Consider the following 25000-nt stretch of genomic DNA (forward strand, 5'->3'; position numbering starts at 1 on the left):
CTGAAAGAAGTCTCTAAGAACCCCAGAATGTCATCACGGGACCTACAGGTAGCTCTTGCCACTTTTGATGCCAAAGTGCATGAGTCTACCATTAGAAAGAGGCTGCACAAATTTGATCTGCATGGGAGGGTGAGCCAGGAGTAAACCTTTGCTGTCCAGAAAGAACATCAGGGCAAAACTAAAGTTTGCCAATGAACACCTAGGCAAAGACCAGCACTTCTGGAACAATGTACTCTGGACAGATGAGTCAAAGGTAGAGCTATTTGGCCACAGTACCAGAAGACATGTTTGGCGAAAACCAAAGACAGCATCTGACCACAATAACCTGATACCAACTGGAAAGCATGGTGGTGGAAATATTATGGTTTGGGGCAGCTTTGCTGCATCAGGGCCTGGGCAGCTCACCATCATAGAATCACAATGAATTCTTCATTGTACCAGAGGGTGCTTGAGGATAATGTGAGGCCATCTGTCGGAAAGTTGAAGCTCAAACGAAGGTGGACCTTGCAACATGACAATGAACCTAAACATACCAGTAAATCCACCAAGGAATGGCTGAAAAGAAAGAAATGGAGGGTTCTGGAATGGCCAAGTCAAAGCCCGGATCTAAATCCCATCGTGATGTTGTGGGGGGACTTGAAATGAGCTGTGCATGCTGTGCAACAATTTTTTGTTGAATAAATTATTGCAAAGTCAATTTTTCATTGTTTTTTTGTTCAATTAGATCACCTTTATCTCTAGATACTGTTTAAATGAAGATCAAATATTGATATGTCCACATATGTTAAAAAGATTTTAAAAAACATTTCATGGGGTGTACTTACTTTTTCCACATGCGAAATTTGTATTTATGTATATTTAAATTATACAATGGACTACAAAATGTAAATGTTTCATGATATTTGTTATATTATATCACCTTTATCTGTCAATATTGTTGAAATGAAGATCAAATAACTGTATGTTGAAATATGTTGAAAAAGTCAAAACTTTACATGGGGTGTACTTACTTTTTCACATGACTGTATGTATGTATATATATATATATGTATATATATGTATAATTTAATATAATTCTAAATACACAGCCACCAATCAGAAATGGTTTGGTCGACATTGATACTACAAGGCATGAGGAAGTGCACCATTAGGCACACCTTTTTGTTTTATATTTATGCCAAGTCGATGTACATAGAAGAGTTAGAATACAGAACAGAATAGAAAATAGCAGAACAGCTAGAATAAGGTGGAAATACGGGGGACACCAACAGCAGTCTAGACTCTCGAGCGACATTTGGAAAAAGAATCGGCGAGCGAGGAGAGAGGAATGGGCGAGGGTGGGGAGGAATGGGCGAGGGTGGGGAGGAATGGGCGAGATTGGGGAGGAATGGGCGAGGGTGGGGAGGAATGGGCGAGGGTGGGGAGGAATGGGCGAGGGTGGGGAGGAATGGGCGAGGGTGGGGAGGAATGGGCGAGGGTGGGGAGGAATGGGCGAGGGTGGGGAGGAATGGGCGAGGGTGGGGAGGAATGGGCGAGGGTGGGGAGGAATGGGCGAGGGTGGGGAGGAATGGGCGAGGGTGGGGAGGGATGGGCGAGGGTGGGGAGGAATGGGCGAGGTTGGGGAGGAATGGGCGAGGGTGGGGAGGAATGGGCGAGGGTGGGGAGGGATGGGCGAGGGTGGGGAGGGATGGGCGAGGGTGGGGAGGGATGGGCGAGGGTGGGGAGGGATGGGCGAGGTTGGGGAGGGATGGGCGAGGTTGGGGAGGGATGGGCGAGGTTGGGGAGGGATGGGCGAGGTTGGGGAGGGATGGGCGAGGTTGGGGAGGGATGGGCGAGGTTGGGGAGGAATGGGCGAGGGTGGGGAGGAATGGGCGAGGGTGGGGAGGAATGGGCGAGGGTGGGGAGGAATGGGCGAGGGTGGGGAGGAATGGGCGAGGGTGGGGAGGAATGGGCGAGGGTGGGGAGGAATGGGCGAGGGTGGGGAGGAATGGGCGAGGGTGGGGAGGAATGGGCGAGGGTGGGGAGGAATGGGCGAGGGTGGGGAGGAATGGGCGAGGGTGGGGAGGAATGGGCGAGGGAGGGGAGGAATGGGCGAGGGAGGGGAGGAATGGGCGAGGGAGGGGAGGAATGGGCGAGGGAGGGGGAGAAAGTAATGGGAAGGGGTGGAGACAGGTGGTGACCAATCATGATAGAAGCTCAAACAATTTCCCATGTTATTTGTGACAGGTGTGTAACAGCCTTTGACGTGTATATAACATGACTGTCAACATTTTGTTGAGAAAAGTAATTGTCCTTGTATTTGTACAACCAAGTTTTCATCACTTCCTTGTAATATTGTTGTCAAGCCTTATTGTGATAACTTGTGTGACATTGATGTTGGTTGTTGTTTTTTGTTTTTACCTGCGACATGTCGTAGGTCTACAAGAGGTTTGCGTTTCTGTTGTTGTTGGGGTTCTTGTTGTGGGTCGAATTTTGAAATGTGCACTCATTGGTCAGACAGCTGCCAAAGCACACCCACATCTGTTGCTTGACTCCACCCAACATAGTGCTGACACGAACATATATGGCTGCCATATTGGTTTTCTGGTGGGCCTATCACATTCGGCCTCTTGGCCTCTGCTGATTATACGTTGCGCGGGTTTGTTGTCAGATTTCCATTGGCTTTGTTTGGATGGAGTGCTATTGACCACGAATAATATTAAGGTTTAATCAAGCCTGTCAGAACACATGATAATCAAGCGTTACATTACGTTACATTAATCGAGCGTTACGTTACGTTACATTAATCGAGCGTTACATTACGTTACATTAATCGAGCGTTACGTTACGTTACATTAATCGAGCGTTACGTTACGCCAATTACTAAAACCATTGACTTTGTTTGGGTCGAGCGTTATTGACGATGAGGGACTTTAGCATGGAAGGCAAAGACATCCGAGGCGTTCGGAATCTGAATCTGAATCGATCCTTCATTCCTACTGCGACCAATTAAACCCACTCGTCTCGCTTCCGTTTGCACCTTCGATTAACCCGAGCTCAAATTATTTACATATTATAACATGAAAGGCAAAATGATGCCGCTACATGAGCCTGAAAATTCTAATCATACGTCAAATCTTTTATTATAATAGACCAAACGTATATGGTTATGTTTATATGCGACCGAAACGACCTCTTCTTCTACAAATATTATTAACACCCAAAACACAGTTCGTGAACTCTTAATTACGTTTAGACTGCTGAGACCCCTCAGACCTTTTTTTTTTTTTTTGGATACAAGATCGAGGCTCGTGAGGTGGTAGAGCTTTCAAACATATCAACACTGCAAGGACTTCCAGGAAAGAAGTTGGAATAAAAAAAAAAAAAGTGCTCCGGGGGGGAATTAGCAGGGGTAGAAAAGATCAAGGTTTTGGATGGGGGAAGATAAGAGATGGTGGTGAATAGCTGTTTTAAAGACCTGGAGGGAGGAGTGGGATTGAAGGGGAGTGAGGGAGTTTGTTCCAGCGGTGGGAGAAAAGGGGAATGAAAGAGTGAAGGTGACCAGAGAGCCGAGATTTTGGCAGTTTAACCATAAGAGGGTTGCTGGCAGATCTTGTGCGACCTCTACGAATATTAGGGGGACAGAGCACAGAGAGAGCTGGGGGAGCAAGGCCGGAGAGGAGTCGGTAGAAGACAGAAAGACCACCAACCTGTCTGCAGTGAGTGAGTGAAAGGCCCTCGGAGTTAGCGTCATCGCAGGAGGTTCCAATGATTCTGAAAGCTTTGGTTTCAACAGCGTGAAGCCGAGTTAGGTGTGAGGCAGGAGCACCGGTCCAGAGGGGGGAACAGTATTCCATTGAGCTGCGGATGAAAGCCTTGTATGTGGTGAGGAGCTCAGGTGTGCCGAGGAAGGACTTCGCACGACGGAGGATGCCCAGTCAGCGACTGGCTTTGGAGGCCAGCTTGGAAATGTGGTTTTCCCAAGAAAGATCATGGCAGATAGTGAGACCCAAAAGCTTGAGCGACAGAACTTCTTGGAGAGGATTGTTGAGAAAGTAGATGGGAGGGTTTTGCAGTCAGTCTTTTCGGAGAGACATAGTAAGAGTGTGGGATTTGTCAGGATTGAAAGATATGTTCCACTTGCTTGACCAGTCTGTGATTTTGTCCAGGTCTGCAGAGAGTGAGGAGGCTGAAGACTGCAGATCTGAGGGATGAGGAATGGAGCGGTAGTTAGTGGAGTCATCAGCAAAGAGATAGAGAGGATTTTCCAGAGAGTCAGAGAGATCATTGATGAAGACCAGAAATAGCACAGGGCCCAGAACACTACCTTGGGGAACTCCAGCCAGAACAGGCAGGGGAGATGAGAGAAATCCATTCAGGGCCACACGTTGCCTACAACCAGAGAGGAAGTCCGCAAGCCATGAGTGGAGATTTCCATGGATAACATAGGAGGAGAGTTTGGTGAGCAGAGTTGTGTGCCAGACCATATCGAAGGCATGTGATATGGCAAGGGAGACAGCTCTGATTTCCTGTTTGGCATTGAGGACCACCATCCATTTTTGAGACAGCAGAAGCAACATGTCCAGAGTCGAATGACCTGGTCTGAATCCAAATTGATGATCAGAGATCAAGCCATTGGAGAAGAGGAAGGATTTGATATCCGAAGCAATGATGGATTCCATGATTTTGCTGATAATTGGGAGCAGGCTGATTGGTCTGTAGTTGCAAGGATCTGTTTATGCACCTTTTTTGTGCAAAGCGGTAATGTTTGCTGATTTCCAAGATGCTGGCAGATGACCTTGAGCAAAAGAGAGGGTGAAAAGAACAGAGATGGTGAGATAGAGTGGTAGAGCATGATTTTAGGACACGTGGGCTGATGCTGTCTGGTCCAGTTGCAGAATCAGAGTCGAGGTTTGACAAAAACGTCTCCACCTTGTCAGGAGAGAAGGACACAGAGTCCATGAGCAGTTGGGTTCGACTGGGAAAGGTGGGAACAGAGTGAGAGATGGGTTTGGGACACAAGATTTTGAGGCAAACACAGAGTTGAGGCATTCAGTTTTGTCACGTGTCGTGTCAACTGTGTAGCCATTTGAGGCAAGGGAGGGGATGGAGGGGGAACAAACACCAGAAACGGATTTGACCAGACGCCACCAGCATTTGGAGGAAGGAGACAGGTTTGAGAGTTCAATCTTGAGTGTGGAGAGATAGTGCTTCCTGGCACTCCTGAGGGTCGACACACACTTGTTCCGAGCTTGGTGGAAGGAACTGAGATTGCCTTCAGTTGGATTTGCCTTGCAAGAGTCAAAGGCAAGTTGTTTCAGGGCAACTGCCTCACCACAAGATTCAGTGTACCATGGACGGGAGGAAGAGTACGACAACTGAAGACGAGATGGGATAAATCTGTGCATGGGAGAGAGCAGTTTGCTTTGGAAGAATTCCCAGGAAGAATTGATGTCAGAGGCAGTAGAGATGGGAGACCAGTCCAGATGATTGATGGCTGCTTGCAGACCGTGCCAGTCAGCCTGAGTGAAATGCCAGACTCGTCGGTGCTGAGGAGGCTCTCTGAGAATGGCCAGAGAGATGTCCACTTTAACAAGCACATGATCAGAAGAACCGATTGGAGCAGAAGAAGAGCAGCAGACATTTGCAGGGAAGTTTGTCATAACCAAGTCTAGAAGAGAAGATGCTCCATTGACTGAGATCCGGGTCGGGAAATTGACATATTGTATCAATCCCAGTGAGTCACAGAAGTCCTTTGCTGAGGTGCCATGGCTGGTGAGAGAGTAAGCCACACCCAGCCAGCTGGCATGATGACAGTTGAAGTCACCACATATGAGGAAGAGAGAGTTTGGATGAGTTGATAGAAGTTGGTTCATGTTGTCAGACAGTGAAATGTAAATGGAGTCATCACTGTTTGGAGGATGGTACAGAACACATATGAACAAAAGGTGGGAGTGGAGAGGAAGCCGTAGCCAGATGTACTCCTGGGGGTGGGGTGGAGAGAGGGTAGTGCAAGGAGAGTGAGGAAGAGAGTTTTTGATAAAGATAGCAACCCCACCACCAGGACAAGAATCAGGTCTGTCATCCCGGAGGAGGGAGTAACCAGGAAGAGATATTAAGGAATCAGAGACATCTTGAAGGAGGAAGGTTTCTGTTGAGCAGATCAAGTCTGGATTGTCAGATGCAACCTGAATGGAGAGATCAAGCAGGTTTTAGCGAAGGCCCCGGATGTTTTAGGTCCATACCGTTAATGAGGAGAGAGGGGGAGCATCGGGTGCAGGACAGGGGAGGGGAGGGGTAGGGTCAGAGGAAGGATGAGAGGGGGAGGTAGGGAGAGCAGTTGATAGTGTGTCAGAGATTACAGAAGAGTTACAAGAGAGGGAAGGATGAGGAGGACGAAAGGTTTGATGGTGATGGGATGAGGCACAGTGAGGGGTTGTTTGAGGGGGGCAGAGGAAAGTAGAAGGTTGGGGGAGGTGGAGGTATGAGATAGAAGGGAGACGAAGTGGGGAGGAGGCACCTTTGAGTAGGAGGTGGGAGGGAGGAGAATTTGGGAAGGATGGTTGGGGGGGGAGTTTTGAATGGGAGGGGCAAGGGGGGAGTTTAGGAGGGGAGGGGCAAGGGGGGAGTTTAGGAGGGGAGGGGCAAGGGGGGACTTTAGGAGGGGAGGGGCAAGGGGGGAGATTTGGAGGGGAGGGGCAAGGGGGAGAGTTGGAGGGGAGGGGCAATGGGGGAGTTTAGAAAGTGGATGATTAATGAAAGACGAACATTTATAACAAATTGGGTTTATTGTGATTTTCAAGTTCACGATCCATTTAAGAAGGATGGAGGAGGGGTGGAATGAATGTGAATTTAGAGCAGGTAGTGATTTAGAGTTATAAGAATGAATGAATGATCGTTTTAAGGCCATTTTCCCCGCTAGAGCGGGGGTTAGCCTTGCGGGTCCCATGACAATCACGGTTCCCTGTTTGAGGCAATGTTTTTATGGCCGGATGCCCTTCCTGACGCCAACCCTTGGTCGCCTCTTACGATGCGCAGGATACGTTGTACCTATTCTAAACAGGGGTACATCCCGGGATAATTCATCCCAGCAAGCTGGTACACAATTTGCCGATCTCGGAAGGATGACAGGCTGAGTCAACCCCCCTGGTGTTAATTTAGCGATCGACCGGGATTCGAACCCAGGATCCTAGGATCCCAAGCCGGCACCCTAACCGCTAAGCCAACAACAGGCTATTTAGAGTTATAAGAGATTGAATATTTTTTTGAAATGGAATGAGTTGGAGAGGAAATTGAAAAGAGCCTTTTAAATAGGAAGAAAAACAGCGTGTTGTAATAAACCATTGAATAAAACACTGCAGGGGAAAGTTTAAATATATTTAAACAGAACCGTGAAGAACAATCTAATATTCACAAAAATACCAATGGGGAGAGGGAGCCTATAGGGACAGCCATGAGTCACGTGAACAGGGGAAAAGGTGGAAGGCAAGGAGATAATGGGGGTGGGGCGAGAAAGTGTACTTGGGCAGAAGCACAGGATGGGACAACTTCACACGTGGAGAATGGGAAATAAATGTTGTTTTTTTTTTTGTTTTTTTTGTTTTTTGTTTTTGGGGGGTGGGGGGTGGGGTTAAAACGTTAGACAAAGAGTAGATGTACGGGGAAGTTTGGGGGAGAAAGGGAAATCTAAAAACCTAGCAAAAACAGCAAAGGAAGAAACAAACTTCGACGGGGGACAGGGGAAGCCTGAGGCAAGGCCGCAACACGCGCGGCGTGGCAAATAGAAACGATTAATTTATGAAAGATCAACACCGAGAAACTTCAAAAAGGGACACACTATAGTTTCACACACTGAAAGATAAATACAGTTTCGACAAAATACAAATGTGAACAATGACAACTTTGACAACTTTGAAAACGTGGAGAACGTGTGCAGCTTTGAAAATCCCTGCCGTCGTCTCCAAGATCTCGCGAGATCTCCTTTGACGACCCTTCAAGTCCCCCAAGACCCTTAAGACCACCAAGATCCCTGAAGACCCAAAATACTCTTAAAGGCCCAGAATATCCAAAAAACCCTGAAGACCCAAATGTCCCCGAAGACCCAAAACACCCCGAAGATCAAAAAGAACTGGAAGACCCAAAACTCCCCAAAGACCCACAACACCCCGAAGACCCAAAATACCTTGAAGACCCAAAACACCCTGCAGACCCTCAAAGACCCTAAAATACCACGAAGACCCAAAATACCCCAAAGACCCTTAAAGACCCAGAGGAACCAAAAGACCCTTAAGATCCAAAAGCCCCTGAAGACATCAAAGACCCAAACGACCCCAACGACCCCAAAGACCATGAATACGCAAAACACCCCAAAGACCCAAAATACCCTTAAAGGCCCAGAGGATCAAAAAGACCCTGAAGACCCAAAACACCATGAGAACCCAAAATACACCGAAATGACCAAAGATGCCTATCCCTCTGAAACGACGTGCGGTGAGGCACGCGGGGCGTGTCGAGTCACGCTAGTAATAATAATAATTAGGTTTAATCAAGCCCGTCAGAATGCACATACACAGAACGCACGGAAAGCAAGTGCTACTTTACGTAATCACACTGGTCATCTTTTAAGAGCGATTTAAATGTGCGTTTCCCAATTGGCCTGCTACCGGATTTTGTCGCATGTTGGGACCACAGTGCGCTCATTCTTGTTAAATAAACAATGTATGCCATTTGTTCTTTGGCAGGTTCTTCAGCCAATGAAAACAACACCAGAGAATACCAGGAATGATCTCTCCACAGCAATGCTTGTTGTGTACGTGGATGGAGCGAGCAACCTTCCAGTGCGTGTGCACCAAGGTTTAGAGCTTTACACTGGTGGATGTTTATAGTCAATTTCAGCTTTGCAAGTTTGATTAAGAACTTGTACTCACAGACCTTATGACATGTTCCTGTGTCCCTCTAGTGGTGATGAAGTGCTTGGGATCCAACTTCCTCAGAATTACTTTTCATCACAACATATTATTTTGTTTTTTTGTTTTTCGTTTGTTGTTCTTTGTTTTTTTTTGTTTTTTAGCTGAGCAAAAAGAGCAACATCACTGTGGACCCAGTTGCACGACTTACGGTCAGCGACAGAACGGTCAGCAGCCAGGTATGAAACGGTGCCTTCTCCATATGGATTCAACATCCAAGACACCTTCTGGATTTTCCTGTTGTGTAACTGCTGTTCTCTTTGTGGATGGCTTGGCTTGATGTCACACATTGAACCTTTTTCGGCTGGTTTCATTTTAGTAAAAGGGTTGGGGGTAAGGTGATTGGAAAATATATAATGCACTTATTGAGAATCTATCAAAACGACCACCCAATAACCTAATCTGAGATATGATTTAAAAGATTTCCAATTGGTAAAAACTTTAATGATTATAAGCGGTTCATGTCATTGCCTTTACTTCATTAATCCTCCCCATCCCCTTTTAGCTAGGCGGCAAACACACAAAAAACCGTTTACATTGTGATACAAGCATGAAACTGGGCAGTAATGTTCCTATATACATAATATTTCAATCCAGTCAATTAGCCAACTTGAAGTTGAACCAGTTTAAATTGTAAACCGGCCATTTGTTTCAAAATGGCCACCAAAATTGCGAAAATGTGCCATATAGTTTTTAGCCCCCTTTGGACTTAGTCCGAAATGGGGGCTTATGGATTTGCTCTCGTCCGTCCGTCCGTCCTTGCATCCGCAACCATATCTCGGAGATATATTGACCTGTTTTGTTCATACTTGGCACAAAGACGACACATGACGGTATACATATGCACATCATTTTGTTTCACGATGCGATCAAAGGTGGCCATTTTAGTTGTAAAGGAAACCCCGATGTTGAACACGTCCTCAACCATTTCTCGGAAATGCATTTACGGTTCTTGTTCAATCTTGGCACACATGTAACTAGAACGGAACTCAGGTAGAGCGTATACCTCCGCCAGGCTGAACAGTTTACGTTTTGTATCCAATGATAGGCCGGATCTGGATTCGGACCTGAACCAAAATATAATTGGCTTGTTCTTGTCACCTTATCAACTCATCGACCAAGTTTAGTCATAACTCGTCCATAACTTTTTTTAAATATCACGTTATATATCACTTTTCGCCCGATTTCTCAATGGTGAAGATTCACTTAAAAATCAAATAAATCTCGTATCTGAATCCATATTCGGATCTTCACCAAAATCGAATTGATTAGTCCTTGTGACACACGCTCACCCTACCTGTCCATCAAGTTTCGTCTAAATCCGTCCATAACTTTTTGAGATATCATGCGATATGTCGGTTTTAGCCATATCACTCAATGGTGAAGAATCACTTAAAAGATTCAACTAGCTGGATCCGGATCTGGATCTTCACCAAAATTGAACCAATTCTTCCTTGTCACACACCCAACCTCTCCACTCCGTTTTGTCCGAATCCGTCCACAACTTTTTGAGATACCATGCTATGTATCATTTTTGGCCCTATCTCCATATGGTGAAGAATCACTTAAAAAATTCTAGTAGCCGGATCCGAATCCGGATCTTCATCAAAATATAAAAATTTCGTCCTTATCACATCACATGCCAAATTTCGTCCGAATCTGTCCACAACTTTTTGAGATATCGTGTTCACAGACAGACACACAAACAAACAAACAAGAAATATGTTGTAGATAGCACGATACTATGATGACCTCAAAAATAATTGATGGTTCAAAAATAATTGGTGGTTGAATTCAGTGACCAGATATGCAAATCCTCTTCAAATTTCAAGTCCATCGGATGAAAATTGAGGATTTTAGAAATTTGACAAAGCTGGTGACCTTTGGCCTATGTTGACCTTTTGACCCCAAAAGCAATAGACTTCTTGCTGATGACTAACTCCACCATTTGGTGAGGTTTCGTGAGGATCGGTTGAAAATTGTGACCTGTAGGCGACTGACGTACAGACAGACAGACAGACAGACAGACAGACACAGATATAACACACAAGACCAACCTCTATACTTGAAAAACCTTTGATTTTCGCAAGTAACAATCACACAGACAGGGGTGAAAACATAACCTCCATCAACCTTCGGTAGCGGAGGTAATGAATGATGGGTTACATATGCGCGCCGTTTTTCTTTCGAGATCAAAACCAATATGGCTGACTGGCGGACATGTTGTTACTTAAACAGGTCCCCAACCATTTCTCGGACATGCATGGACCGATTTTGTACAAACTTGGCACAAAGACAATGCATGAGTATACATATGCAGAAGAATTTGTTTTGTAATCCGACCAGAGATGGCCTACCGACTGTCTTTAACTCCGTACAGTAAAATTACTAAAACCACGGTGGGGCTACGCCATTTTATGTCTTTTTCTTCTTGTTTATGCCTCTGCCCCTGAAGGTGGCCAGAGGCATTATGTTTTCGGGTTGTCTGTCCGTCGGTACAGGCTAAACCTCGTTTTTTTCAGCTACAAAATGTCCGATTGAGACTAAACTTTCAGGGTCGGAGTGACACCCATGCAGAATGTTTTTATGATGATTGTGATTTCATAGGTCACATGGTATGGCATCCATATTCGATTAAATGCAAATAATTAAAAATCATTTTCAAAAACTGCTGAATGGAAAAATTTGAAACTTGGCACATTGTCAAGTACTCCCAATGGGGAACAAAAGCATGATGATGACATCATAGGTGAAGTGGTATAGCAGCCAAAAATGTTTTAATCGAATTACTTTCCTAAAAATCTGAAATTGCATGCACATGATCTATAACCCATTTGTATTGAAATATTAAATTTATGACATCATATGTCATGGTTTGGCAGCCATATTGGATTTAACGTACAACTTAAAAAAGCATCTTCTCCCAAACGACCAAATCGATTGACGTGAAGCTTTACATGTGTCATTGTCTAGGCCATGGCGATTAAAAGGTGACCATGAAAACGTCATTGGTCACATGGTGTGGCAGCCATATTGGATTGAAGGAAAATATGAAATAATTATATCTCTGAAACCACTTACCCTATCGATGCGAAATTTTAGAAATATCATCTAACACCATTGTTGCATATAATTTGAAAATGATGATGTCGCAGGTCATGTGGTTTGGCAGCCATCTAGGATAGAATAATGAACCTTATCCGATCAACACGAAACTTCACAAACGTGAGCCCCTACACATACATATGCAGAGTGCACATGCTTAAGGTCATATGTCACGTGGTGTGGCAGCCATATTAGCTTGAAAGCCAATAATTAAAAAAAATTACTTCCCTGAAACAGCTTCACCATATGATGTGAAACCTGTCAAGGCTGGTGAAATTGTGATACTTGAAAACAGCTGAAGGAGTTTAAATCAAACTTGTTTATTTATAGGACAGTGAATGAGGGCATCTTCCCATTGTGGGACTATGCGGAGGCATATTGGCGACACAGTCGCATTGCTGTAGTTAATATTGAATTTAGGATATTTGAGTATCAATAGGCTACAATAAAGGAGAAGGAGGGTGAGGAAGGTGGTTGGGGAGCCGGAGGGGGAATGGGAGGTGAAGGGAGAAGAGTGGGAGGTGAGGTGAGGGGAGAGGGAGGGTAAAGATATACTACATATACATATTTTGCCGGGTGGGGGGGGGGGGGGAGGGGGAGAGGCTTTGACAAGCCCCTCCGTTTTTGGGGAGGGGGGGAAGGGAAGGAGGAAAAATTTACCCGTGCAAAGAGTGCTTTAACCTCAGTGTTGCCCAGGTAAAAAAGTAAATTGTAATACCCTCTGCCACCATCACCAGGTGGCGCTAGACGGTACACATTTACATAGAGACTTTACGCCCCTCCCCCGGCCCCCCAGACGCCCCCCTCCCTCCCTCCCTTGAAGCCGCGGCCACATAGCTTATGTTACCCCCCAGACAAAGTTGTACTTGTCTTTGTTCCCTGAGGAAAGTATAAAAGTGTTTATAGCTGGAGTACCCAGCGTTGCTCAAGCAAAAATGAAACATTAACATATTTGAAATGAGGGCAAATATAATGGAAAAGTAATTACATCCAAATCAGAATCCATCACAAATGTCAAATCATCATTTCACCTTTTCGTTGAATATATGCCGCTGAATGTGCCGTTGATCACGTTTCTGAATTAAGTTTGATGACGTCAGGAAGAAGATGAAGCCTTACCACCAACTTCGACCGCTTCTGGAATTGTTTGATTATATTTGTGTTCAAATGTCTGGTAATTGTTTTGTGTTTATCTATGCGAATGTGTACTTGTATATAACTGTCATTAATCCAAAAGGCTTAGGCACTATTGAGTGGTTTTTTTTTGTTGTTTTTTAATCCAAAAAACGAACTTTTTTCGCCTAAAACACGCCCAGGCACTCACAGATGAACCTCTGAAAGTTTGATGAAGATCCGTTCAGCCATCTCTGACAAAAATAGTGGCACACAGACAGACACACACACACACACACACACACACACACACACACACACACACACACACACACACACACACACAGACCAACGGCTCTCTTATATAGTAGATAAAATGTTTATGGCACATTTTAGCAATTTTAACGGAGCACCAGGCCGCCATGTTGAATGTCGAGTTGGCTAAACGACTGTATTTAACCAGTATGTATATAGGAGCATAACTTCCAAAAGTTGTGCTTGTATCTCAATGTGAACGATTCAATGTAATAATACGTTTGAGCCGCCTTTTTTTTCTTTTTTTCGTTAGTGCCTATTTTTATAGAAAGTTTTTAACTCCACACAGTTATTGATACCAAATTCGACTTTAAATAATATAAACTCATTAAAAGCTTGATTTCCATCCAAATATTATTTTGAGGTGATTTAAGACTGTAACAGTGTTCAACGATGATTTGTAGGTGAGCTATCTCCAGAACATTGGCCAAATTCATCATTCCTACTTTAACCTGCATGGGACACTGCATCAGCGGTGTAGCTGTGCCCCCTGCAAATGACATTACCTGCAGCTATGTGCTGCACATGAAAGAAGAAGAAGAGGGATGCTTACTTCTGCACCAATTGCTTGATTGGAAGAACCAATGCAATGCAGAACTGAAGCACTGACACACCAAACCCATAGAGTAACAGCGTTAACACTTGTTTTGACGTGTCGGATATACATGTCTACAAATGTCATATGCAACATTGGAAGATTTTTTTTTTTTTGTCTTCCGCATATTTTCTAATCCTTTTATCTCCCCTTTCTCAGTCCCCTTACCCTATATCCACTTTCATCCCACCCTGTTGTAAATCCCGATTTCTCCTTTAATCCTTCCTATTTATTTATTTTCTTTAATAGTTATCTCAGTCTCATAATACATAAATACATCTCAAGTAGGACAATAGCATGAGATGTTGGTTTACTTGTAAACTTTAATTAGAGAAGAAGAAGAAGAACCACCTCTAGCGGTCATTTTTCCCCGCAGAGCAGGGGTTTGCCTTTTTCGGGCACCGTGGTCCCCTTTTTGAAGCAATGTTTTCTAGTCGGATGCCATTCCTGCCGCCAACACTGTTAGTCGCCTTTTGCGACACACAGGGAATTACCAGTGAACTGGTACTCAATTTGCCGACCTCGGAAGGATGACAGGCTGAGTCAACCCCCATGGCGTTAATTCAGCGATCGACCGGGATTCGAACCCAGGATCCCAAGCCGCACCCTAACCGCTAAGCCAACACCAGACTTTTACTTGTACTTTAATTCAACGAGGAAATTAGCACACTGGATAAATGAGCATAGTATCTTGGATTTGAACCTTGGATCCCACTTTTGAGTGATGGATCGAATGAGGGAACACAAAATTGGCCAACCCTCCACATTGCTATCTGATCAACTCATGGCTCCCAATTAGATTGTCTTCTTCGCCTCGGTTTTCTTTTTCAATTACTTCCTCCACCTTGCATGCGTGACAATTATTCGCATGGAGCGTGTAGGGGTTGCCCGATATTAATACAGATTTGCACTGTCTTGCTGACGGCGTGGTACACTGCCACCTGGGTGCAGATGGCGAAGCGAGGCTTGGCATAATCCCAAGGTGGTGTGGTTACCCGCATGTCGTGTGTGTGCACACAGGTTTGTTACGATACTCAGAACCCAGCGTGGGAGGAAGCTTTTACCTTCTTCATTAAGGACCCAAACAGCCAGGAGTTGAAAATCCAGGTTTGCTGGTGGCATGTTGTGACATTTCGTTCGTTATTATTTTCTGGTCCTGACATTTTGCACGTTGAAGCTGCGTTTTTAAACCTCTGCTATGCCATGGCAACCGCCAACCAGAATCGGCAGTGTTATAGTGGTTAGAGGGTCCGCTCTGAGCCTGGAAGGTCAATGGTTTTCCGACCCAATTAAAGCTGTTACCTTGGTGTTTCACAGGCAAGGTGTTGCATCAACGAACGGGCCACCCATTGGATGGAATGTTAACATGGGAATCAAAATTCCAGCATCAGTTCCTGGGGGCCTTTAAAGACCCCACGGTGTTTTTCTCAAATTGTCAATGGCACCATGTCCAAATTTCGAATTTCTGCCCAAATGGGTGCTGCGTCAGCGGAACAACCGTGTTCTTATAAATGATGGGGACCAGTAGTGAGGTGCTGCACACAAACGAGAAACTCATTATAATGCATCCCCTTTGTTTATCAGAATATCCTTATTTTGTCCAGTAAACCATCGACCAATGAAATGGCAGACCTCACATCCTTATGATGATGATGTCATACATCGTGTTTCCTGCCAGTCTTTTGAATTGTGTGAATCTTGGGTTAATGCAAGCCAATCCTTCTGCACTAACTTCCACCTCCCTTTTACATGGAAATTTCCATCTGTTTTTTTTTCAAGGCGGAGCCCGTATGTATGTATGTATGTATGTATGTATGTCCCTCACAAGCATACACCAATCAATGCTGAGGATCTCGTCACATGACAGGAGTGATGTGATGTGATTACGTCTGTGACGTCATTACGGCGTACGACAGCTGATTCCATACACCGCCATTTTGATTTAAATGCCGTTCAAGCCGAACATGTAGTCGAACCTGTCACATATCACAATCGCCATGCTCTACCTTTACGTTTTTCATTCAGTGTGAAACAAAAACAAACAATTTGTTAAAATGAACATCAAATATCGAAATCATAGACGTTACGTGTCTTCCAACGTCACTATGTATAAGCCTTAGGCTTCATGCCTCACCTTCAGGGCCCTTCGGACAAATTAGCCCAGGTTTCTAAATACAGTAGTATATTTTTTGTAATAATAACGTTAATAATAATAATAATGGTATCGTAAATATAATAATAACACTGCAATCCCTCTGTGCCGGGTACGCCGCTGTTAGACTTTTGTTCTTGTTTTTTCTTCTCATTTGAATGGGTACTTTTGTTTTATGAAAGTGTTCAATTCTAAAACATATACCAGCATAACATGATGCATTGAGTAATCGTTCATGTTGAACTTTAACTCCTGACCTTATTTGTCCATTTATGACAGATTGATGACAACGAGATACAGCAGCCACTGGGGTATACCACGGTCCCTCTTCGCGACCTCTTGGTGGTCAAGAACATGTTCCTTCAGCAAAGCTTCGCACTCACCCAGTCGGGGCCTAACAGCATCGTCAATCTGAAACTCGCTCTACGGGTGAATAACGTAGCACAACTCTGAATCCATAAAAGAAACAACTTGTAGTTAAGAGACTTCATACTTGAAGCCTCCATATGCCCCCTACCCCCACTCCTTCATCCTTGGTCCACCTTCCCTCTTCTTCCTACGTTTCACCCTGCTCATCTCCCCAACCGAGAATATTGCAACACCTGGTGTATATTTCCTGCATAGTCACGGATGAAGACCACTCGGTGGTCGAAACCTAAGACCTGAGCTTTACCTCAGGCAGTTGCTCTAGTTACCTCTGCCACCGAAGGTGGACGGAGGTTTTTTTCATCCCTGCTGTCTGTCTCTGTCTGTCTGTCTGTGGACAGGATAACTCAAAAGGTCATGGATGGATTTGTACGAAATTTGGTGGAGAGGTTGAGTGTGTGTGTGATAAGGGTGAAACGATTGGAATTTGGTGAAGATCCAGATACGGATCTGGATCCGAGAATTTTTAAAGTGTTTCTTCACAATTGAGTGAAAGGGCTAAAACCGATATACAGTGTGTATCAAAAAAAAGGTAATCCGAATTCAAGGGGTAAATATGCAAAGGTTATTTAGTTTGACAATGTACATGTGGATTACCAATTATGAGGAGATCCTCAGCTTTCCATTGATGCCTTTCATGCATCATTGCTGTCACACATGACCGAGTACATGTTCATTGAAAATGACAAGTTCAAATCGCATTTTAGAAAGTTTGGCTAATCGGTGCAAGACAGTTTTAAATGGACACATTACTTGTCGACTGCCAAGTTGATTATGTAAAATTGTTAAGCTGGTCTGGTAATCGTCAGTTGCGTCATCCTTTGTTTAAGATGGGTGTTTAAGATGGGCCGACAGTGTATGGGTTTAGAGACAGTCTGAGTCATTGAAAAGATGGTTCAACTTACGACTGAACAGCGGACCTTCCTGGTTACAACCTTTCACCAAACTGGAAGTTTGCAGCAAACTCGTGATGCGTTCAGGGAACGTTTCCCAGAACGGGAGCCTCCAGCAGCCAAAACCATCTGGGCGAATGTTAGAAAATACCAAGAGCATGGCACTAGCCTCAACCGCAACAAGGAGAATTATGGTAGGAGGCGCACTGGGCGATCGGAAATGAACATTGCAGCAGTAAGGCAGCAAATTTTGGAGCATTCTAGGGTTACCAGCGCAAGACGAAATGGGACGGGATTGCCTTTGGCAACATTCAACCGAATCACAAGACTGGACCTCCAACAACATCCATATCGGATTCACATCCAGCATCAACTTACGTCAGGGGATTTTGCCAGGAGGCTGGTGCTTGCCAGATGGTTGACAGCACGTTGCAAAGCAGATGTCAATTTCCTGCGGTATCTCGTTATCAGCGACGAAGCTTCTTTCGCCATGGACGGCAAGGTCAATACCCATAATGTTCTTGAATATCCACTGACAGGACAACCCCCGGAATTTAATTTTGACACCTACATGAATCAACAAAAGTGGCCTGTCTGGTTGGGACTTTGTGGAAGTGGTCAGGTGATCGGACCATTTTTCTTTCAAAGGAATGTCAATGGTAACAGGTATCTGCAGATGATCAATGATGAAGTTTTCCTGCAGCTGGAGGAGAACTTTGAGCGACAGGTTCGTGGTCTTCAGATATCTCTGCTGGGCTCAAGACGGCACCCCAGCACATCGTCTTATCGCTGTCTGAGATCGACTGAGGGAACTCTTTGGAGACCGAGTCATCGCCCTCAACCATGCAGTGGAATGGCCGCCAAGATCACCTGACCTCACACCATGTGATTATTTCCTTTGGGGACATTTAAAGAACAAGGTGTTCCTAACTCCTCCCCGTGATCTTGACGAATTGCAGGGCCGTATTCGACATGAAGTGGATGCTTTGCGCAATGACCCGGCTATGGTGAGACGAGCGGTTCAGGGCATGCTCAGCTGCTGTGAGCTTTGTGTTGAAAGGGGAGGTGGACATGTTGAAGGTGTGGGTGCATAAAGGCCAATCATTCCTGAGAAACGTTCACATCTGACATTCATTTTGCACCAATTATCCTGTCTTGCATCGATTAGCCAAACTTGTAAAAATGCGATTTGAACTTGTCATTTTCAATGAACATGTACTCGGTCATGTGTGACAGCAATGATGCATGGAAGGTATCAATGGAAAGCTGAGGATCTCCTCTTAATTAGTAAACCACATGTAAATTGCCAAAATAAATAAACTTTGCATATTAACCTCTTGAATTCTGATTACCTTTTTTTGATACGCCCTGTATCGCAAGATATCTCAAAAAGTTATGGACAGATTTGAAAAAAACTTGTTGGATCGGTTGGGTGTGCGATCAGGACAAATTGATTGAATTTTGGTGAAGATCTGAATATAGATTCAGATCCGAGAAATGTAAAATTTTTCTTGAGTGATTCTTCAGCATTGACAGATGGGACCAAAAACGATATATGTATCAAAAACGATGTAGATTTTAGTTCACGTCAGAATCCAGATCTGACCTATCAGTGGGACACCAAATGTAAACTGTTCAGCATGGCGGAGGTATGCTATCAAGTGTCATTCTAGTTGGTGTTGTGTCCTGCTATTACGTTGGCGATGTAAATGCTCATGTGACTTTGGACACAAGATGGCGCTCGTGAAGGGTGCAGAGAAAAGAGCTGGGGAGAGAATATGGCAGTGATGGAGAAAATCCTGTTTATCGTACGCTTGCGGTCTGGATCTGATTTCTTACAAAGACAACAATTGGTTAAACAAGGCAGAGAGTTTGTCCTCATTGTAGGATTGCCGCAGACCCAGGTTTGTCCCTTTTAATTTCGCCACAACTCATTTTGAAGAAGAGCTCTGTGAAATTAAGTAGGGGTTATCGGTTGTGGTGGAGTACGACATGAGTGTTGGTTGGTGGGGAGGGGGGGGGGGTTGCAGGGGGTTGCAGGGGTGAGGGTAAGGGATCTCGTGCTTCTTCATGCGGTAATGTAGCCATTCATAATTATTATTAATAAAATATTGCCAGAGCACGATGATATAGTTAAGTAAGGTCTCAAGAAATATTACACGTGCTCCTCTTTGTTTGTGTTTTGTCCTTTTTCTATGTTGATTTTAGTTAATCCTGAACATTTATAACACACACACACACACACCCAAGTGGAAGGGGCGCCTGACATTTGGCAGACCCGGGTGAGAGGTGGGCCTGAGATTTGCTGGACCCGAGTGGAAGGGGAGCTCGAGAAAGATGAGGACCGGTGGCAATGACGCATGCATGCACATACACACACGTGCATGGGTTGTGAATTGCACATGCACATGCACAATTGTGGTGTATACACTCGCTAAAAGGAAGTACTCCGTTTGTTTGTTACTTGGCAAAAAAAAAATTTTTTTTGCAAGTATGTTGCTCACTCGTGTGTGTGTGTGTGTGTGTGTGTGTGTGTGTGTGTGTGTGTGTGTGTGTGTGTGTGTGTGTGTGTGTGTGTGTGTGTGTGTGTGTGTGTGTGTGTGTGTGTGTGTGTGTGTTTGTCTGTCCGCTCACTTATACTTGCCTCCAGGACAATTTAAAACCGATCTTCACGAAACATTACCAAATGGTAGAGTTCGTGGTCCGACAAAATCCTATTTTATTTTGGGGTCAAAAGGTCAACTTAGGCCAAAGGTCAACCACTTTTTTCAAATTTCTAAAATCCTCAATTTTCACCCGATTGACTTGACATTTGAATAGGATATACATATCGGCAAACTGAATTCAACCACTAACTATTTTTGAGATCAGCATCGGCCAAAAGGTCAACATAGGCCAAAGGTCAACAACCATTTCAAATTTCTAAAATCCTCAATTTTCATCCGATTGACTTGAAATTTGAATTGGATTTACATATCGGCGAAATGAATTCAACCACCAACTATTTTTGAGATCAACATCGGCCAAATAGGCTATGAGCCAGACCCCCCAAATTGACCGGTCGGTACCATACAGATGGAGTAAGGCTCATTGTGATTTTTAGCAAGATATATGTCTCTAGATATGAAAAAAAAGTGATAGCAGTGTATAACTCTCGGCCATCTCTGTGTTATCACCCGAAATATTATTATACGCCCGCTTCGCTTCGCCAAAAAATGTGATATTTGCTAAAATTGGAATAAATATGTTTTTAAGGACCACAGAGTGCCGAGATCGAGATCGAGATCGTATTTGTTCGAGAGATCATGATAAACCTAGAGTGTGGAGCAAGTTTGCATGCATTGTGAAATATAATGTAGCTGATGTTACAAACCTACTTTAGGATACTAGCTAATACCAAAAATTACACTGAGATACCAAAAGTAGTAGACGAATAAACCTAAAATGTTCAAAAGCTATGTTTCGTTCCAAAATATCAAAATTAGGGGGTATGGTTGAACATATTTTGAACTTTGCCAAAATATGTGCCCCAAACAACCACCATATTACAAAGTAATGATATATTCCAATGCAGTGGTTCCTTGCGAAGATTTTGAGGGGTCAAATGTTACTCTGGGAGTTTTCATTTTTGAAATATTGACAAAAATGTACAATGTGAATTCTGAACTCGAAGCGATTTCGACCACTTTTTCACTAAATTTAACATATTTTTTGTCATTATATCAATATTTTGATAAATAACCCCCACAAATGTTCTATATTTCTATTACTATATTAGTTGGCATCCAGTATGCAAATTATTGGCACTCTGTGGTCCTTAAAAACATATTTATTCCAATTTTAGCAAATATCACATTTTTTGGCGAAGCGAAGCAGGCGTATAATAATATTTCGGGTGATAACACAGAGATGGCCGAGAGTTATACACTGCTATCACTTTTTTTTCATATCTAGGGACATATATCTTGCTAAAAATCACAATGAGCCTTACTCCATCTGTATGGTACCGACCAACCCCCTTGGCTCATAGCCTATAATAATATTTCGGGTGATAACACAGAGATGGCCGAGAGTTATACACTGCTATCACTTTTTTTTCATATCTAGGGACATATATCTTGCTAAAAATCACAATGAGCCTTACTCCATCTGTATGGTACCGACCAACCCCCTTGGCTCATAGCCTAAAAAGGTCAACATAGGCCAAAGGTCAACCACTTTTTTCAAATTTCTAAAATCCTCAATTTTCATCCGATTGACTTGAAATTTGAAGAGGATTCGCATATCGGCTAACTGAATTCAACCACCAACTATTTTTGAGATTAGCTTAGGCCAAAAGGTCAACATAGGCCAAAGGTCAACCAATTTTTTTGTAATTTCTAAAATCCTTAATTTTCATCCGATCAACTTGAAATTTGAAAAGGATTTTTATATCACCTTACTGAAAGCAACCACCAACAATTTTTGAGGTCAACATAGACCAAAAGGTCAATATAGGCCGAATTTCTAAAATTGTCAATTGTCATCCGATTAACTTAAACTTTGAAGATGGTTTGCATATCGGGTCACTGAATTCAACCACTAATTATTTTTGAGGTCAAAAGGATGCTCCACTGAGTGCCATGCTACTTTGTTCTGTTTTGCCAAGTGTCACTCTATGAGTGATTTTTCATTTGTTTGTTTGTTTGTCTGTCTGGGCGATATCTCAGCCAGCGCCTGGAGATGCATGGGTTGTGAATTGCACATGCACATGCACAATTGTGGTGTATACACATGTTTGGCTTTGGTTTTGCTTTTCTTTGGCATGTTGCACACCGCTTCTTTCCTATTGCATCTCCAGGCGCTGCATGATGTTATCGCCGGACACCGAAGGGGGCCCGGCGATGACACGCACTAAAAGGAAGTACTCCGTTTGTTTGTTTGTTTGTTTGTCTGAGCGATATCTCAGCCATCCTTGGAGATATGAAGCTGAAATTTGGGCATAATAGTGAGCATGTGCTTTGACAAAAACGGTATTTTACAATTTTTGGTTTAATTAAATAATTACTTAATTATTATTGATTTATTTTGTACTTATTTATTTTCTTTCCCATCTGGGCAATATCTCGGGCACCTTTTGAGCTATGAAGCTGATATTTGGACATGTCAATGACCAAAGTGATTTGGCTGTAAAGGGTGTTTTTGATTTACTCATTAATCAATTAATCAATTAATTATTTATTGATTAATCAATTAATCGATTAATTATTTTAAAATTTTCGTTTTTGTGTGACATCATATGCTGTGTATTGTATGCACGCATTATTTGATGCGTTTATATACATATTGTGCACATGTTGTATTGTATGCACACATTGTGTGACATGTTGTACAGTGGTATGTTGTGTACACACATCTTGTGCGTGACATATTGCACATATTTTGTGTGCACAGACACGCATGCATGTATGCACGCACATACACACACAATAAGCACATTTGCGCACACATGCACACATACTGTACATATGCGTGCAAATACACAAACAGGAGCACTCACGTGCATACGCACGCATACACACACACACATACACATGCGCTAATGGAGGTGGATACTTTGGACCTGGTAGGTCTCCATTCCATCTCCTGAGGCCTGTCCACATGTGGAGATAGCAGCCAACAACAACTTGAACGCACACACACATACACGTGGATACACTCCTAGTCACACACACACACACACACACACACACACACACACACACACATACATATACACATCACACACGCACATGTACACATCACAGTCACTCACACACACACACACACACACACACACACACACACACACACACATACATATACACATCACACACGCACATGTACACATCACAGTCACTCACACACACACACACACACACACACATACATGTGGTAGCAACAGTCAGCCCCCCCCCCCCCGTTCCCCCCTTAACCCCAGGAAGAACCCCAGGAGGCACTGGAACTGCGGTACATGAGGTTTATTACAGAAATTATTAATTAACATGCACGGAATATTTCAGAGATACCAAGTGGGCAGTCCCTTACATAACAAGAGGCTGCCTCAATCGGCACATGCTGAAACATTGAGTTCTCACTGTCAAGCTGGTCATTATACATGGTCCCCCCCCCCCCCTCCCCTCATCCCATACTGAGAAATCAAAGAGAAAGTCCAGACAGTGAGGAGCCTCGGGGAGGGGACAAAGCCACAGGGAGAACATAAAACGCTGAGACGTCTGCTTCCCGTCTCGTTCGGACCTGCCAGGTGGACATCGTCTGGCAGGTAGTGGAAATGTCATTTATGGTCTTAGACTGCTCCCCAGATGATTGGGAGGGTATCACGGGGGGAGGATAGTCATTATTCTGGTATACTTAGAATCACTGCCACGACAGTCCTCCATCTATCACTACAACATCTTGAAAGAATAGAAAGATCGTTTTAGTTATCATCCTGGATCCCCATGGGGATATCATTGGAAGTACTTGGGCGTTACCCTCAATCTACCTGGTTCACCATGAAGGTATGTGGGCCTCCTATCTCCGTCAAGAGTACCTCCACACGTGCAATGGGCTGGACACACACCCTCCTACCATGAAGTGGGGTTGGTGGATTGGGGGCGAAGTTCAAGTACCCCAATGGGCCCTCTTTCCCCTTATGAACTGGTTAGACCTAGAGAGGGAAAAGAGAATTACCACATCACTGTGCTTGGGAGAATCTTTACCCAACGGAGTATGCATTGGATTATTGGGTCAACGAACCACAGGTAAAATGAAACAATAAATCAAAGGACTATATGAGATAATAAAAATCACAGGATTAAATAAATGAAATAATAAAACCCACAAGATTATGAAATAATAAAACCCACAAGATTATGAAATAATAAAACCCACAAGATTATGAAATAATAAAAACCACAAGATTATGAAATAATAAAACCCACAAGATTATGAAATAATAAAACCCACAAGATTATGAAATAATAAAAACCACAAGATTATGAAATAATAAAACCCACAAGATTATGAAATAATAAAACCCACAAGATTATGAAATAATAAAAACCACAAGATTATGAAATAATAAAACCCACAAGATTATGAAATAATAAAACCCACAACATTATGAAATAATAAAAACCACAAGATTATGAAATGATAAAAATCACAGGATTATGAAATGATAAAAATTATCTACATTGACTCACACCACAATTCACATCATTAGCAGCTGGTAGTTAAATATCAAAAATCAACTGGTATTCTCCCTTTGAAACCTCACTCTTATCCTATCAATACCTGGACATACTCATCTTTCTTTTCCCCCTGGACGAGGAAATTTCACACCAGTATAAATCACTGGAAAATTATCTGAAAATTAAGAAATCGTCTCCAAGTTCTCTAGCTAAACTCTGTCCGCAATCACCACTCTACCCTC

At 43.5% G+C, this 25000-nt stretch overlaps 1 protein-coding gene across 1 annotated transcript in view; it reads left to right on the forward strand.

Annotated features, from left to right (window-relative positions):
* LOC137429622 (extended synaptotagmin-2) overlaps positions 1-25000 on the forward strand; it is a 127859-nt gene that overhangs the window by 84621 nt on the left and 18238 nt on the right. Inside the window, exons 13-16 of the mRNA XM_068119692.2 lie at positions 8721-8816; positions 9050-9124; positions 15094-15180; positions 16505-16654. Of these exons, the coding sequence (XP_067975793.2) occupies positions 8721-8816; positions 9050-9124; positions 15094-15180; positions 16505-16654 (408 nt within the window). The remainder of the gene's footprint in view (positions 1-8720; positions 8817-9049; positions 9125-15093; positions 15181-16504; positions 16655-25000) is intronic.

The sequence above is a fragment of the Myxine glutinosa genome, chromosome 6 (assembly GCF_964187855.1).
Source record: "Myxine glutinosa chromosome 6, kmMyxGlut1.1, whole genome shotgun sequence".
NCBI lineage: Eukaryota > Metazoa > Chordata > Myxini > Myxiniformes > Myxinidae > Myxine > Myxine glutinosa.